Source organism: Schistocerca gregaria, chromosome 8, assembly GCF_023897955.1.
Source record: "Schistocerca gregaria isolate iqSchGreg1 chromosome 8, iqSchGreg1.2, whole genome shotgun sequence".
Lineage (NCBI taxonomy): Eukaryota > Metazoa > Arthropoda > Insecta > Orthoptera > Acrididae > Schistocerca > Schistocerca gregaria.
In genome coordinates this window covers 129442563-129459806 of record NC_064927.1, presented here as the reverse complement: position 1 = coordinate 129459806, position 17244 = coordinate 129442563, and the positions used below count along the sequence as shown (strand labels likewise).

Sequence of the window (17244 nt, the reverse complement as noted above, 5' to 3'; positions counted from 1 at the left end):
AAAAGCGGACTAGAACTTGATCATTTTACAAATTACGTGTCATTGATGTGGCTCATCCCGAAATGAAAGAGAGTTGTAATAAAGACTAGCAGTGAGAACAAGTGTCAACAAGTAGAGCTGACTTAACACTGATCCAGACGCTACAAATTGTTTCTCGACATGGGAATGCACGCACATTCATTTATCCCGTCATGTGGCGGCGCTATTTTTCCTCTTAATCGCCATGGGGCGGTAGTTGCATTGAAATGGCCTAGCCTACTGTTTTAATATGTTGGCCTATTATTTTGAAATTTGCGTAAGTCCGTTCTTTGAGAACAAAGAGACATCACATAGAATAATTTTACACTAAATTAACCTCAAATTGTGTCGTATCCCATTTGCTGAGAAAGCTCTCTTGTTGAATTGTCACACAAAATTGTATTCACAGGTGTTTGTTGCGCCTGACTGGTAGGTAACACATCATACGATATTGTGTTGCTGGTAGCATAACTAGTGCAGCCGAGCGTGAGCCACCGGCAGTAGACCCCGTCACTAGCATCAGCTGGAATCCCACTTCAGCCTTACACAGAGTACCCTGCGGAGCTGGCACCTTAGTTTGCCTGCAATTATCACTCATCCCTCGCCCAGCGTGAAGTCCCAATCGACTGCATATAAGGACGGTAAAAAACTGACCCGCATAGTCACAGAACAATATCCTAAACATCGGTTTGCTGCATACTTCTTGAAAAAATTCTGATTTCGAATGTAATAAATCTCCTTGAGACACAAAATCTTCTGCCCACAAATCAGTACGAATTTAGAAGTCTTCCCTCGTGTGAAACTCAGCTTACCCTTTCCTCACCGGGTACCCTAATAACTACGGATGGAGGTGAAAAGGCAGATTCCATATTCACAGATTTCAGAAAAGCGTACCCCACTGCAGATTTGCGACGCAGGTCCGAGCATAACGAGTAGGACTGAATATATGTGGGTGGCTTGAGTATCTTTTAAATAACAGGATTTTTCTCTTGGCGACGGGTGTTCATCAGAAGCAAGGGGAAATGCATGTGTGCTGCAGGTAATGGTGATAGGACCACCCTTCTTCGCTCTATATACAAATGACATGACGGGCAGGGCGAGCAGAAAGTTACGGCTATTTTCTGACGAGGCTATGGTGTACGGTAAAGTATTGTGTGACAGTCGGAATATAAAAGATGACACGAAAATTTCTAATTGATGTCATGAATGGCAGCTAGTTCTAAACGTACAAAACTGTAAGTTAATGGAGTAAGACAAACAGTCTTGTAACATTCGACTGTAGCTGACACAGTCACTTCGAGTAAATATCTGGGAATAACTTTACAGAGACATAAAAAATGGAATGAACAAGTCATGTTGTAACTAGTGAAGGCAAGCGCTCGACCTCGTTTTATTGAGACAATTTTCGGAAAGCGTAGCCATCCATCAAGGAGACACCGTATAGGACTCTAGTGAGATCAGTTCTTGATTTCGAGTATGAAGGTTCATCAGATGGGATTAATGGAAGACATCAAAACAGTTCAGAGACGGGCTGCTAGATTTTTAACCGGTGGGTTCGATCAGTATCAAGGAGATGCTTCGTGAACTAACATGTGTATCCCTGGAGGGAAGACGACGCTCTTTTCGCAATGCGCTATTGCTCTAATTTAGAAAATAGATATTTGAGGCCTATTGCAGAACAATTCTACTGCAACCAATACGTATTTCGAGTGGAGACCGTAATGATAACATACGATGAATAGAGACTTTTTGTCAATCATTTTCCCTCACCGTATTTGCCAGTGGAATAAGAGAGGAAATGACTAGTAGTCCTACAAAATACCCTCCACCATGCACCGTGCTGTGCGTTGTAGAGTGTGTACTAAGATGTGGAACATGCTAACCTGTGACGTCACTATACATCAACAAAGGCAGGAAAATCTCCTGGGTTCTGAGATCACCTGATTTCAGTCGATGTAATTCCTTCCTGTAGCACTCATTCAGGTTGCAGGTACACCCAAATTCTCTCCATATACTGACACAACTACAGCATATTTTTATTTATTTATTTATTTATTTATTTATTGCCTTCACTCTTTGACTGGTTTGATGCGACCCGCCACGAATTCTTCTCCTGCGCTAACCTGTGCTACAGCATACCACTGCATAAAATCCAGCTGCCATCCCTTAGGCAAAGCTGCTAGTCATGCCTGAAGATTCAGAAAATGGTGCACAGCACTTCACCGATGTAAAAGTAAGCAATTGCTAGGAATTTTCTATTAACAGTAGGTCACCTTCTTGTCTATTAACTACGGTAATTTATTCCGAGATTGATGTAGAAATGGTTCAAGTGGGTCTGAGCCCTATGGGACTTCTGAGGTCATCAGTCCCCTAGAACTTAGAAATACTTAAACCTAATTAACTTAAGGACATCACACACGTCCATGCCCGAGGCAGGACTCGAACCTGCGATCGTAGTGGTAACGTGGTTCCAGACTGTAGAGTCTATAACCGCTCGGCCACCCCGGCCGGCTGATTTAAAAGATACGTTTCATTTGCTCACCAGCCATTTCTCTTCAGATGTCAGATTATTTCCACCACCTCTAACCTTTTGATTCGTGTTAAATATTATGAAATCACATATCGAATAGGCATGAGATAACCTGTTTTCATCGGCGGTGGCCAATTTATTTCTGGAGAATTTTGAATTGTGCCATAAACGGTGTTCCTCTGCCCCCGTCCTGTTTTTATCGTTATATTAATTTTACCTTTTTGATTCATCCGCATAGCACAATAAATATTGAAGCACTGTAGTGAGCATATGAACAGTATACAACGTAATATAAAATTTACTACGGAAATGGTGAAGGAAGGATAGGTAACTTTCTTAGATATTTGTGTGGGAAGTAGGAGGTCGGTTTCGCTACTCCGTGTATCGAAAACCGTCTCACCCAGATCTGTATCTCAACCTTGTTTCCATCATCCCATTCTTATACACAGAGCAAATAACATACAAAAAGGACGAACTCGGTACCGAAATAAGCCATACAGTCTATTTGTTCAGTCAAAATAGCTGTCGGGCAACTGAAGTTACGTCGGCCTTCTCTTGATAGTGTAAACTTAATCCATGCTGTGGCCGAGCGGTTCTAGTCACATTAGTCCGGAACGGCGAGGCTGCTACGGTCGCAGATTCGAATCCTGCCTCGGGCATGGATGTGTGTTATCTCCTTAGGTTAGTTAGGTTTAAGTAGTTCTAAGTCTAGGGGACTGATGACCTCAGAAGTTAAGTCCCATAGTGCTCAGAGCCATTTGAACTTAAACTTTTCCAACACAACACTGCCAGCATAAAACATCCTTCCACTGCGTGGGCCAACGTAAACAAAAGTGGACGAATCACAATTGGACAGAAGGTGAAAACAGCATTTTACTTGCTTAATAAAATCAAAGGGATGTTTGATACTTCCTTAGAGATTAGAACTGTTTGCCAGACCGAGACTCGAGCTCTATACCTTTGCCTTTAGGGATCAAGTGCTCTATCAACTGAAGTACCCAAGTACGACTCACGACCCGTCCTCCCAGCTTAGATTCTGACAATACCTCGTCTACTATCTTCCAAACTTCACAGTAGCTCTTCTGTGAATCTTGCAGAACTAGCATTCCTGGAAGAAAGAATGGCTAAGCCACAGCCTACGGTAAGTTCTCAGAATGAAATTTTCACTCTGCTATGAAAACTTTGATGCTATGGGGAAGAGTCGTGAGTCGTGCTTGGGTAGCTCAGTCGGTAGAGCGCTTGATCGCGTAAGGCAAAAGTACCGATACACAGTTTTATTTTGCCAGGAAATTTCATATCAGCGCACACTCAGCTCCAGAGTGGAAATTTCATTCCAAAAGAGATGTTTATTCTTGTGAGGAACAGTCATACCCTCAGAGTCCCTGTTTACACAGTAGTCGATGTGAATGTGGAAACGGCTACCTGGGACAGTCTAATAGTTTACTAGAGCCATACCTAAGATCAGCAGTACATTAAGTACAGGAATGAACAGGAATCTACGAAAAAATTACTGTTCCTGAACACAGCCTCTTCGATAAGCACAAGACTTTGATCAGAAACGAATTTTGAGCCACAGTCAGAATCCTGGGACTCAGAGAGGCTATAGAAATTAAATCTTCGGATAAAAACAGTGAGGCACCCAGAAGACATGGTCGGATGTACACACCATAGGCGGATATGTAAAACATGCAGTTCCTTGTGACACGTAGAACCACCAGTAGAGTGTATTATTGTTTTTCACGTTTAGTGCTGTTGCCACGCCAGGTATGTAACATAAAGAGCATGAATAGCGTCAGATGTTGAATGAGGGCTCTGAAGAACACGTGGATGCCACGTACTCGTGCTAGACGCCGTTATCAGCACGTTCCGGAGCTCGTAATGGGCCTCATTGTGGGGAGGTATACTAGTTGTCGAGCATGTCTGAACGACCACGAGGGAGGAGCGTTATATGGTGCGCCCAGCACATCGCAATCCAAGGACAAGTAATGGACTCACAGCAACATTCTGCGCTGTCCCACATCATTTCTCAGAGACTAGAAACAGTCGGACAAGGGAATTATCATCCCAGGTGTGGACTGTTGTCGTGTTGTTGCATTAATTTGATGTGAAAGCGGTGCTTATAGACAATAAAAGCGGGTTAAAAGCTGTGAGCTGTCTGGGGTTAGTTAACCTAGCATTACTGCGCAACTGTTTCACCAGGTATCCAGTCTAGCTTACCAAATTCTCAACCAGACTAACATTAATTATAATATTTTAATAGACATACGACAACCGGTGATTATATATATAGTGAAAATGTGAGATTGTAATCTTACGGAACACATCAAATATTGAGCCAAGATTGGGAGACTGAATACAACACTGAATTCATAAAATAATACACGAAGAATGTTGAAACATATGCAAGAGGAAATTAACCACAACCAACCGATTCAATTTTTACCCAAAGAAGTTACGTTCGTAGCGCAATCCTGTCCGTCATGTAATTACCACACACTGGTATACTAAATTCATACTAACTCTCTGTGAAATATTCCCGAAAAGAATAGCTGAGGGCTACTTTGATGATTACACCATATGCTTCACGCGGTCAACTAAGCTTACACAAAGAGTGTAACTCCACAATAATTCTGATAATTAAAATAAATTAGATCGAAAAGCAATTTCCAAAGACAAACCTTGAACTGGTTACTATCGTCTTACTATTAACCTGATGGGTCAAACAACTGTATAAGCACGTGGTACTGGTCTCACAAAGTTCACCCCACTTGGGTTGAACATAAAGAAAAGTTGCTATATTGAAAAATATTGTCAAGACATTTAAGATTGGTGATGTTAGTTAGAGTTACTGATCAACACGTGGTTCCACTTTACTCACAAAGTAGTGACAAAGCAACGACCGGAATATATTCTGAACTTCACACTCTAATTACACTGCGTTGCAATTTAAGATAACATTAGATATTTTAGAGCTGAACCTGAAATAAAGGCGATTAAATTTTCAGTTAGGCTGAATTTCAGAAATCCATTGTCCTACGGACTTAGCAGACACGCACTTAGCCGGAGATCTTCCCACTTCAGACTCTCGCCACAGACAGACTGACCTGGGCTCCTACCAAGGGTGCTTCCGTATACAAAACGGAAGTGACCAGAGAGACAGCTTCCTATACCAACATGACAAGGGACGGACAGGAAAATACTAAGGATAGAAACCTCTTTGCTTTTAGAAAGCGTAGCTACCTGTTCCGACGTTGGTCCTACTGTTCTCTAGCAGACAGGCTTGTCTGCTACCATCCAACATGCAAGTAGAAATATATTTGCTCATTCATTCTTTCACACAGAAGGGAAGGGGGATGACAGTATCTTATCATATATTGTATATAAAAGAAAGCGGATGTAGGTTATACTTAACAGCCGAATTAAGATAATAATTGGCTCCTGCTACCGACCCCCAGACTCCGATGATACAGTTGCGGAACTGTTCAGAGAAAGTTTGAGTCTCGTAACAAATAAATACCCCACTCATACGGTTATAGTTGGTGGGGACTTCAACCTACCCTCGGTATGTTGGCAAAAATACTTGTTCAAGACCGGTGGTAGGCAGAAAACGTCTTCCGAGAATGTCCTAAATGCTTTCTCCGAAAATTATTTCGAGCAGTTAGTCCACGAACCCACGCGAATTGTAAATGGTTGCGAAAACACACTTGACCTCTTAGCCACAAACAATCCAAAGCTGATAGAGAGCATCATGACTGATACACGGATTAGTGATCACAAGGTCATTGTAGCTAGGCTCAATACCATTTCTTCCAAATCCATCAGAAACAAACGCAAAATAATTTTATTTAAAAAAGCGGATAAAGTGCCACTAGAAGCCTTCCTAAAAGACAATTTCCATTCCTTCCGAACTGACTATGCGAATGTAGACGAGATGTGGCTCAAATTCAAAGATATAGTAGCAACAGCAATTGAGATATTCATACCTCATAAATTGGTAAGAGATGGAACGGATCCCCCGTGGTACACAAAAAAGGTCCGAACGCTGTTGCAGAGGCAACGGAAAAAGCATGCGAAATTCAGAAGAACGCGAAATCCCGAAGATGGGCTAAAATTTACAGACGCGCGAAATTTGACACGTACTTCGATGCGAGATGCCTTTAATAGGTTCCACAACGAAACATTGTCTCGAAATTTGGTAGAAAATCCGAAGAAATTCTGGTCGTATGTAAAGTACACTAGCGGCAAGACGCAGTCAATACCTTCGCTGCGCAGTGCCGATGGTACTGTTATCGACGACTGTGCCGCTAAAGCGGAGTTATTGAACGCAGTTTTCCGAAATTCCTTCACCAGGGAAGACGAATGGAATATTCCAGAATTTGAAACACGAACATCTGCTAACATGAGTTTCTTAGAAGTAGATACCTTAGGGGTTGCGAAGCAACTCAAATCGCTTGATACGGGCAAGTCTTCAGGTCCAGATTGTATACCGATTAGGTTCCTTTCAGATTACGCTGATGCTATAGCTCCCTACTTAGCACTCATATACAACCGCTCGCTCACCGATAGATCTGTACCTACAGATTGGAAAATTGCGCAGGTCGCACCAGTGTTCAAAAAGGGTACTAGGAGTAATCCATTTAACTACAGACCTATATCATTGACGTCGGTTTGCAGTAGGGTTTTGGAGCATATACTGTATTCAAACATTATGAATCACCTCGAATGGAACGATCTATTGACACGTAATCAGCATGCCTTCAGAAAACATCGCTCTTGTGCAACGCAGCTAGCTCTTCATTCGCACGAAGTAATGGCCGCTATCGACAGGGGATCTCAAGTTGATTCCGTATTTCTAGATTTCCGGAAAGCTTTTGACACCGTTCCTCATAAGCGACTTCTAATCAAGCTGCGGGCCTATGGGGTATCGTCTCAGTTGTGCGACTGGATTCGTGATTTCCTGTCAGGAAGGTCGCAGTTCGTAGTAATAGACGGCAAATCATCGAGTAAAACTGAAGTGATATCAGGTGTTCCCCAGGGAAGCGTCCTGGGAACTCTACTGTTCCTGATCTATATAAATGACCTGGGTGACAATCTGAGCAGTTCTCTTAGACTGTTCGCAGATGATACTGTAATTTACCGTCTAGTAAGGTCATCCGAAGACCAGTATCAGTTGCAAAGCGATTTAGAAAAGATTGCTGTATGGTGTGTCAGGTAGCAGTTGACCCTAAATAACGAAAAGTGTGAGATGATCCACATGAGTTCCAAAAGAAATCCGTTGGAATTCGATTACTCGATAAATAGTACAATTCTCAAGGCTGTCAATTCAACTAAGTACCTGGGTGTTAAAATTACGAACAACTTCAGTTGGAAGGACCACATAGATAATATTGTCGGGAAGGCGAGCCAAAGGTTGCGTTTCATTGGCAGGACACTTAGAAGATGCAACAAGTCCACTAAAGAGACAGCTTACACTACACTCATTCGGCCTCTGTTAGAATATTGCTGCGCGGTGTGGGATCCTTACCAGGTGGGATTGACGGAGGAAATCGAAAGGGTGCAGAAAAGGGCAGCTCGTTTTGTATTATCACGTCATAGGGGAGAGAGTGTGGCAGATATGATACACGAGTTGGGATGGAAGTCATTACAGCATAGACGTTTTTCGTCGCGGCGAGACCTTTTTACGAAATTTCAGTCACCAACTTTCTCTTCCGAATGCGAAAATATTTTGTTGACCCCAACCTACATAGGTAGGAATGATCATCAAAATAAAATAAGAGAAATCAGAGCTCGAACAGAAAGGTTTAGGTGTTCGTTTTTCCCGCTCGCTGTTCGGGAGTGGAATAGTAGAGAGATAGTATGATTGTGGTTCGATGAACCCTCTGCCAAGCGCTTAAATGTGAATTGCAGAGTAGTCATGTAGATGTAGATGTAGATGTAGGTTGCGTATGAGACTGTGTGACATGAATTACATATATGAATTATCTATAAACTGTGCTTTAAAGTGTAGTAGTGTGACAGATCGTTCTTGTTTATGTGTAAAAGTAACACGTTCCACTGCTCAGACTCCTCCCAGATAGAAACACCACAGTAAATTCAGAAGAGGAATTTATGCCGTAAAAGGCAACAGATTTAAGAAATTAGTATGAAAGGAATCCAATAGAGACCTTTCACTGTCATTAAAACCTCAGCACATTCAGTTGTTTTGGAGTTGTGCCATGACCGGGAATCAAAGGCTGCTGACGAATGGCGTTGCATTGTGTTCTGTCATGGACAACGGTTCTGCACTACAGTGGATGAATATCGTCGGCGAGATTGTGACGAATTGCGGACAGGTATCACACTACACTATTTTGGAAAGGCACAGCGTTGTTAGTCCTGATATTACATCATCACTGATAGGGAACTCTGACGGCACATCGATATGTCACGGACATCCTGTGTTCTCATATGCTACCTCGTCCACACATGTGCGCATCATACGTGCCTCTATCAGCTGCATGCTTGATTTTCAGATACTAGCGTGAACAGCAGTATCACCAGTTCCATCCCCGCTATGATATGTGTGGGACCAGCTCTGACTTTAGGTCTCTCCCAGTTCCAGTGTCCAGGATACCCAGGACGTGTTACAATAGCCGTGTGTCAGCTTGCCTGAGAAGGGGATAGGACGGCTTTTGACATCCTTCTCAGTTTCATCAGTGCGTTCATCTAGGTCACAGGGGGTGCAACGTCATACGATAAGTGGCCTCATAGTGCCAAGTTCTTGGAAAATTTGACTCAATATACTTTTTTGTAAGGCTGTGTATTGCGTGTATTAGTAAATTTATTAGAGATAGAAAGTGGTTATTGGAAGACTGTATACGTATATGCCCCAAATTACGTATTGTAAAGGAAACAAACATGGTGTCAGCGATGTTTCATCGTTGTCGCCAACTTCATAATCTGGATTTTGGGTACAACTCTCGGTTATACACTTACAAACTAATTCGTGTACGGCTGCGTTTGCGCAGTCTTGTATGTTCGAAGCATTTGAAGGTTTTCTTCTGTCGTGCACACGTACCTGGCGACAATACTTCACTCTCTGACTCCGGTTTTATGCTAATGGTGCACAGGTGGTAGTCCCTCACAATAAAGCTAGTGCAATGTGTGTTATTCACGGTGCAGTTTATTCTAAAAGCACAATACACAAAACACAACGCAGCCTCGTTATAATACAGGACGGAATCGAAGTCGAAGCCATGTCCATAATAGTGACAATAGCAGACGTAGGGAGGTTGTTGACTGTCTGACGTAGAAGGGACGTCAGGGCTCAGCGCACCGGGGTTAAGAGAGCTCGGTAGCGAGAGATGCGTCCCACGTCTTTGAGAGACGTCCAGTGGGAATCTTGTGAAAATTTCCACTCTTACCATGCGCTGGGGCAACCATCAGTCAATAAACATTAAGGGATACTGAGTGAAAAACTGAAACCGGTATCGCCAGTACATAAAAATTATCCGAGCACCGGCTGATACAAATATATTTGCAAATTGGCGTCACCAGTCTCGTGATCCGCCAGACAGTACTACCAGCCACGCTGTATCCGTCGCTTCAGGAGCGTTGACGCCACTACCTGTCGATATAGCACAACTCGTATTGCTAGAAACACTAGGTATATGAAACGTCCCACACACCTGACGTCCAAGAAGAACTTGCTGAGATGTCATGGTTTGAAATGAACCTTCTTCCAACGCTGTGTAACTTCATAAGGAGATTGTTCCAAAGTATGTAGAATGTCTGAGTAGCTTCTCCACAGACAGTAGGAATTATTACTTCTTTTTTGTATATATCACTTTGATCATACGTCTTCCCAATGTAGATTTGTGGTCAACCAAGAATTCCTTCCCTGTTTCTCTTCATGTGAGTAGTACCTACACCCAATTGCCATCTACTGCTTTGAAACGTCGTCTCATTTTGTCCCTTCTCCTGGTCAGTGTTTCTATATACTCCGTTTCTCGCCATCTGCAGACAACCTCCTCATTTCACATCTTCGTGTCTATTGCCTTTTCCCGTTCCATCTAAGGGTTCAGCGTAGTTGCATGACTTTTGGCACAGTGACTTTATAGTCGGATGCCCTCCCTGACGCCACGCCAATCCGCCCACCCGCCTCGCTCCCCCCCCCCCCCCCCCCCCCCACCCTAGAATGTGTGTGCCCGTCTGCCTGCGTCTAGAGTAAATCTATGCTCAAGTGTGAGGAAGTTTTCGAGATGTTTGCGTAGCTTTTATCTGGGGCAGTATTCGCCTAGCTGGAAGTTTGCGTAGCTTTTATCTGTGGCGGTATTGGCCTAGCTGGATGTGGGACAACGACTCAAGTTGGCCGGCTGACAAGCAATCATCGTTAACTCGCGAGGCGTATTCGATCAGGAGCAGACTCGTCTCCTGAATCTCGGCTATCCGGGCGGATCCCTCATTAGATATCAGCCCACTTGATTTTCAGCGTCCCTGTTAACACGTTGCAGATACTTCGATTTTCTTCGTATCGTGTTTCTGTGCAGTCCGTGATTCACTTCACTGCAGTGCTGTACTCAGAACGTACATTCTCAAAAATATTTTCAAATTGTTATGATACAAGCAGACTTCTTCTGGCTAGGAAAGCCCTCTTTGTCAGTGCTACTCATTATGTCCTCCTGAAACTAACAATGTCTATGGAACACGTGATCTAATATTCGCAAACGTATTCAATCAAAGTTTCTTGATTATTGTGACACGTTACTCTGTAGAAAGCTACTGACGACTACATAGCCGCTGAAACCGGTCAAGGTTGTTACTAACTTTTTCAACCAACGTAATTTCAATAATTTGCTTCGTCTCATCCCATATTTTCAAATAAACAGTTTCTGCATCAGTCACTTGTCTATTTGGCCACCACGCATTTCTATGGTTCATACCATCATCTTCAGGTGGAGAGTCAGATGGCTGTTGTTGGTGATGAGCAGTCGGAGACCAAAGGCAACATCTACCAAGTAAATAAACAAATCTCCACTTGAAGATAAAACGAGGTAAAATAAAAAAATGACCGACACAGAAATTGTTTTATTTGCATTTATCAGAACTCGCAGTCCTCATAAAGCGGTCACTTGACGAAATATTCATCCAGGATTTTGCTTCCAGAGTTGTAGATTTCATTAACGTCGCTGCTGCTAACCCTCCTATGTGAAAGTTCGGTTTCTTTCTACTCTCATTTCAGCTGTTCCTCATTACTTCTGTCTTTCTGTGACTTACTCTCAGTCCATATTTTGTGCTCAGTACACTTATTATATTGTTCGTGTGATTCAACTCGTCCAATAATTGTTCCTCAAACAAAATCTTTCACTCCGCAGCGGAGCTTATGTTTTTAAACGTTTTGGGTATATCACAACTGAGTGCCAGAAAAGGGGGACTGTGATTCGGTAGCTACGTTGGTAAGAATATTGCTCACGACTGGTTCAAAGACTAAGTCTCGGTCTGGAACACATTTTTAACCTGCCAGTAAGTTTCAATTCTTCCGCAGATTTCGAAGCATAACATTGTCGTCAGTGAATTTCGTCATTGGTAATCTTTTATCCTAAACTTTTATCCCGTTGTTGAAGCATACTTTATTTGAATGATCACCTGCGTGAGAGGATTAGTTGATGCGCCGTTGGTTCAAAAGTTGTTCCGTGACCGTAAAGTAACATCCACATGCGCCAAGCCGTTGAGCTAAACAGGACGCAGATAAACATTTTGCTGATCAGTTTAGGGTAAACTACATGACAAAACGTTTTTATTACACAATAAATAACAAAAGGAAGGCCACGAATATTTTTGGAGATGGAAGGCGTCCCTCAGTGAACACAGATGTGCCCTGTCCTCATGCTGATAATACGTAAAAAAACAACCGTCGAAAAAATTGACAGTGCCTACATGCAAGATGTAACCTATAAAAAAAAAGAAATATAACGAATTATAAACGAATGCTGGAAATAAATTGATCCCCAAGTGTAATTGAAAACCCTTTCTAAGGACTCCCAAAAGTAAATGGTGCTTACGCAAGCAGCACCGAGAGGTCGTGGGCGAAGCGGCCCAGCCCACAACAGGCCACGTTGACAGCGCTGGATTAATACATGGAAATGCCGCCCTATCGCACATGTACGAGAAAATTATAAGCCTGGCTATGCCATGTTGTAACCTCGACAGTCACACGGTAGAGTACCGATTTAATCAAGGTTAAGGTACCTGCCAGCAAGGAAGGTACGGAACATCGGTACAATAAAACATTGACACAGAAAAAGATATATGGGAATCAACTATGTACTTTATTAGTTTGGGCTGTCACAAATAAATGAACAACGGGTATAAAAAGAATAAATGCTACAAAAATTATAGAAATTCCTAATTATTAACACATATGCAAAAACAAAAGTAGTCAAGATTACAAAAACAGAATGTAATTACAGACATTGATTGCAGATGGGAATTGATTGAAATCAATAGAGAAAGTTCGAAATTGGTGACAGACCGGGATCCGAACCTAGGTCACCCTTTTCTAAATTGTTATTACTGGGGACAGCTAACCCTCTGGTCGAAAACTATTGAGCCGTCCTGACCCAGTGGTCAATGCAACTGCAGCACCCAGATTCTCAACATAATTTATAAACTATTCATGTGCCCACTGTCCCCATTACACGCGATATTTGGCCGATTCCCGTAAGAGGTAGAGCTGTGTATCTGCACTGAAGAAATCACTCGCTGTCTCGCTTTAATTTATATGTAGTGTCTGTTGTTTCGGATATTCCAATGGCTGTAATTCCTTTTGTCTTAATTCATCACGGCTGCTGGATCAAGAATGTTGTCTGATGTCTGTTTCTTTGAGAAGTGGCAATACTCATCGAAAGAAGAAAAATAAGATCAATAAAGGAGCCCGGAATCGCATACTTCCCGAGATAAACTACTGTTTATAGGAATGCTTGCGCTACGCTAGGTTGCGGAGATCAGCACAGTCGTTGCATTGCGATTCCTTCAGATGTGTCGGCAGGGTATAATGTCTTACTCACAGGACTGTCTACCGTTAGGTGGTCTGCACTCAGTTGTGTGGTTCGAGTCGTGTTGTAGGCTATGTTAGATTTCGTCGTGTTTGAGAGCCGTACCGCACATTACTGTCAGCCATGGGCACGTATGGGTGTTTTACTTTCTTCCAAAGGCGGATTCACTTATGTGTTTGTTGTCATTTTGCTGTTTGTAAGTACAAACGGTGTAGTACATTTACATTTTCTATATTCTACCACTTGTTAGCGAATGGACCTAGCTCGCGAGGAAAATATCCACAGGGTAGAGCTCCACCTAATAAGCTGTTCGGAAGATTTTTCCAGCGTCTGAGGGACACAGATACCATTGCACCTCGCAAGACTGACAGTGGATGGCTCCGAACAGTCTGCACGCCTGACGTGGAGGAGAAAGTGCTACGTTCGGTGGAAGAAAATTCTGTGGACCAGTGTGCCACGATTAACAGCAACAGAAGTCGTGTCTCACTGTCTTATCTGTGGTACAGGAAGGTTGGGGGGGAGGGGGGGGGGTAGTACATCTTGAGCAGTTGGTATACGCATTTCATCCACAGCAGTTCTGTCAAGACCTGTCGCAGAAGTGTGCCACAGATCCACTGTTCACAATCAAGATGTTATTTATCGGCGATCAGGGTTCACAAGAGTTGGTATCGTGAATTTCCATAACCTGCACGTATGGGCAGATGTAAATCCCCAAGCAATTCAGAAAATATGAGAAAAACACTGATTCTCTATCAACGTATGAACAGGCGTCCTTGGCTATAGAGTAATAGCGGCTTACGTGCTACCACAAAGGGTTAACTGTGCCACGTTATCTGGACTCTCTCATTAATGTATTGACTACGTTGCTGGAGGCTGTGCCACTGAAGCAACGAATACAAATATGGTTCATGCATGATGGCGCACCAGCACACTTTCGTTACAATGTGTGCGAACATCTGACACGGGAGCAGAATGGACATCATGTTGAACACTTCCTGTAACATCTTTATTGGACTTATCTCAGAAAGTATACATTTCCGGACCCATGTCTGTTGGGTTTATTTTTCTTGTTTCGATGAATATTAACACCTCTAAAAATTCTACACTGCATGTAGTAGTCAGAAATCATTTACTTGTCTGTCATTCGGATAGTCGAAGTCCACTGAGGGTGGATTCAGGATCTGTTTTTGATGAGTTTATCATTTGTAACTCTTCCAAAATGTAAAGTAAATAGCCCTATGCAAGGTATTCAAATTGTTAGAAATGATGATGGATTGTCCTCACTTCAAATATGAAATGCTTATTCGATGTAGGGGTAACATATCGTAGAAGAAAGATTTCATCACTGGCCTACGAAGTTTGATCTTCTGCTTTTATCTACCCGTCTTGATTCTTCACCATATTGTGTCTTACTCGTTTTCCCGTATACAATATTTTCCTAAGATTTCAAGCATCCACTGTCACCTATACCTTCGGCAATGGCAAGAAAATAAATACAAACATACGTGTCAGCAGGTGGAACCTCGGCTGGTGCAGACGGCCCCACTGCCGGAGGCCAGTCTCGGAGTGTCCGGGGTTAGCGACACACTGACGGGCACTAAGCTGGCCTTGGCCCAGAAGCTGCTGGAGCATCCCCTCATCGCCAAGATCATCCGGCCCCTCGTCGACTTCGTCAGCGGCACCAACAGTGGCGTCGACGGAACAGGTGCGTGACGTTCAGACTGGGAAGAAGATGATGCTGTCTGAGTAGTCTCTGGTGATGTCTTACACGTTTTGCTATTCTGTGTGAAGAAGCTTTGTTTTAGATGTATTTAAAAATAGAAGTAAAGGAAACACAGAAAAGGCTTGGTAAGAGAAGTTCAGGTTACCAGACGACAAAGTAATTCTGCCTGCCTTGTCAAAAGAACTTAAAAGATCAATTAAATGGCACGGATTGCTTTAAAGCAAAACACAGAGTATTCGAAGCATTTCAGATGATGTTATAGTACTTGACTAGAGAATATGACTCTAAAAGTTACTGAAGACTGCTAAAACCATCCTAGATTTCCACAACAGGCTGTCAAGACTTTTTTATACAGACAATGTTGATTGCTTGATATATTTAAAAAAAAATTTGACAGTCTACGGTGGACGAAATGGTTTTAGTATTCTGATATTACGTTGAGATTGTAAACTCACACATGTAAAACTTTGTAGTAATTGGAAAGTACCGCAATTTGGGTAGAAAAATAATTAATGGTAGCAAGAGGAGTAAAATGTAACACGGCAACACTAAGTAAAACTTTTTTCCGAAAGGGATAAAAATTTACTACCGCTTCTTTTGCTGCTTCTGCGCTTCAAGGATTAAGCGTCGTGCCTGACTTCACATAATTAATTCCATCTCCTTCACGGTTTCCTACGTCGCCTCGGGCTGAGATATAATACATAATTGTTTACAACGACTTGAAATCTGTCTTCATGCATCCAAGTGAGATGTTTTCAACATTCTTTACTGTGTTTCTCATTCTTCTGATTTAAATCACAAATTCCAAATTTTGCCCAAATAACATTTTTACGTTGACCTTCCTTGAGCAACATCTGGTGGTTCTAGAAAATCTCATTTCTGCTGATACTGTATTATTGTCATCTCTCTTTCTCCCGATCCTGGTTTTACAGCCGTAAAGCCGTACTGGTACTGATGCCATTGTTTTATACAGTTACAGTTTTGTGGCTTTTTAAAGTTTTGTTTATAGTTTAACATGTATGTTGAAATTTATTGGTTTTTCCCCTGTGTATTTTTCTGTGACCAGCCTTATGTCACTGCCTAAATAACTGAAATTGTAAAGTTGCTCAAGTACCTTGTTTTCGGTAACAATCTTGAACTGACCTGGAAACATTCCTTAGTGAGCCATAGTTTTTGTTCTTATAGAATCATATAAATTGTATGCAGAGTGTTGTAAATCTACTCCTATGTTTTGTAGTACATCATCTGCATACTGCAATAGCATTTAGAAGTAGCTGCTTTTCAGCTTTATACTTTCTAGTACTTCCGTCTCTCAGTTTCTTAGGCGGTCTTCAGTATACATTTAAAAAGTGTCTGTGACTTGCTACATCCGTGTTGACACCATGATTTTTTGGTACCTTATCCGTTTTTGAAGTGCCTATTTTTCGATTGTTTTGATGTTTCATACATACTTCTGATTACCTACCTAAAATGTATGGGATATCCTCCCTTCTCCATTACTGCCTATAGTCTGTTTCCAGTGACCCAGTCGATGTGATTTACATTCAAGCGTTTGTTTATTTTTTTTAGCTTGCTTTATAAGCTATATTAATGAGACATATATTTCCCTGTCACTTGCATTTCTTAGGTTTTACGATCATGCATATCAATTTAATGTCCGCCTGCTTAGGTGGGTGGAAATGTGCTCGCCTCCCGTGCAAGCTGGTCCGGGTTCGATTCCCGGCTGGGTTGGAGATTTTCTCCGCTGTGTTGCGTTGTACACGTCATCACTTCATCCTCATCACCGGCGCGCAAGTCGCCTCATGTGGCGTCGAATGAAATAAGACTTGCAATTGGCGGCCATACTTACACGGGTAGGGGCGTCTCGGCCAACGCTCAATTCATATCATTTATCAATTTAATGTTAGGCCGCATTGTATGGAAGTGAAGCGCGGACTGTA

At 42.4% G+C, this 17244-nt stretch overlaps 1 protein-coding gene across 1 annotated transcript in view; it reads left to right on the top strand.

Annotated features, from left to right (window-relative positions):
* Positions 1-17244, top strand: part of LOC126284802 (uncharacterized) — a 77527-nt gene that overhangs the window by 37961 nt on the left and 22322 nt on the right. The window contains exon 3 of the mRNA XM_049983965.1: positions 15097-15286. Within this exon, the coding sequence (XP_049839922.1) occupies positions 15097-15286 (190 nt within the window). The remainder of the gene's footprint in view (positions 1-15096; positions 15287-17244) is intronic.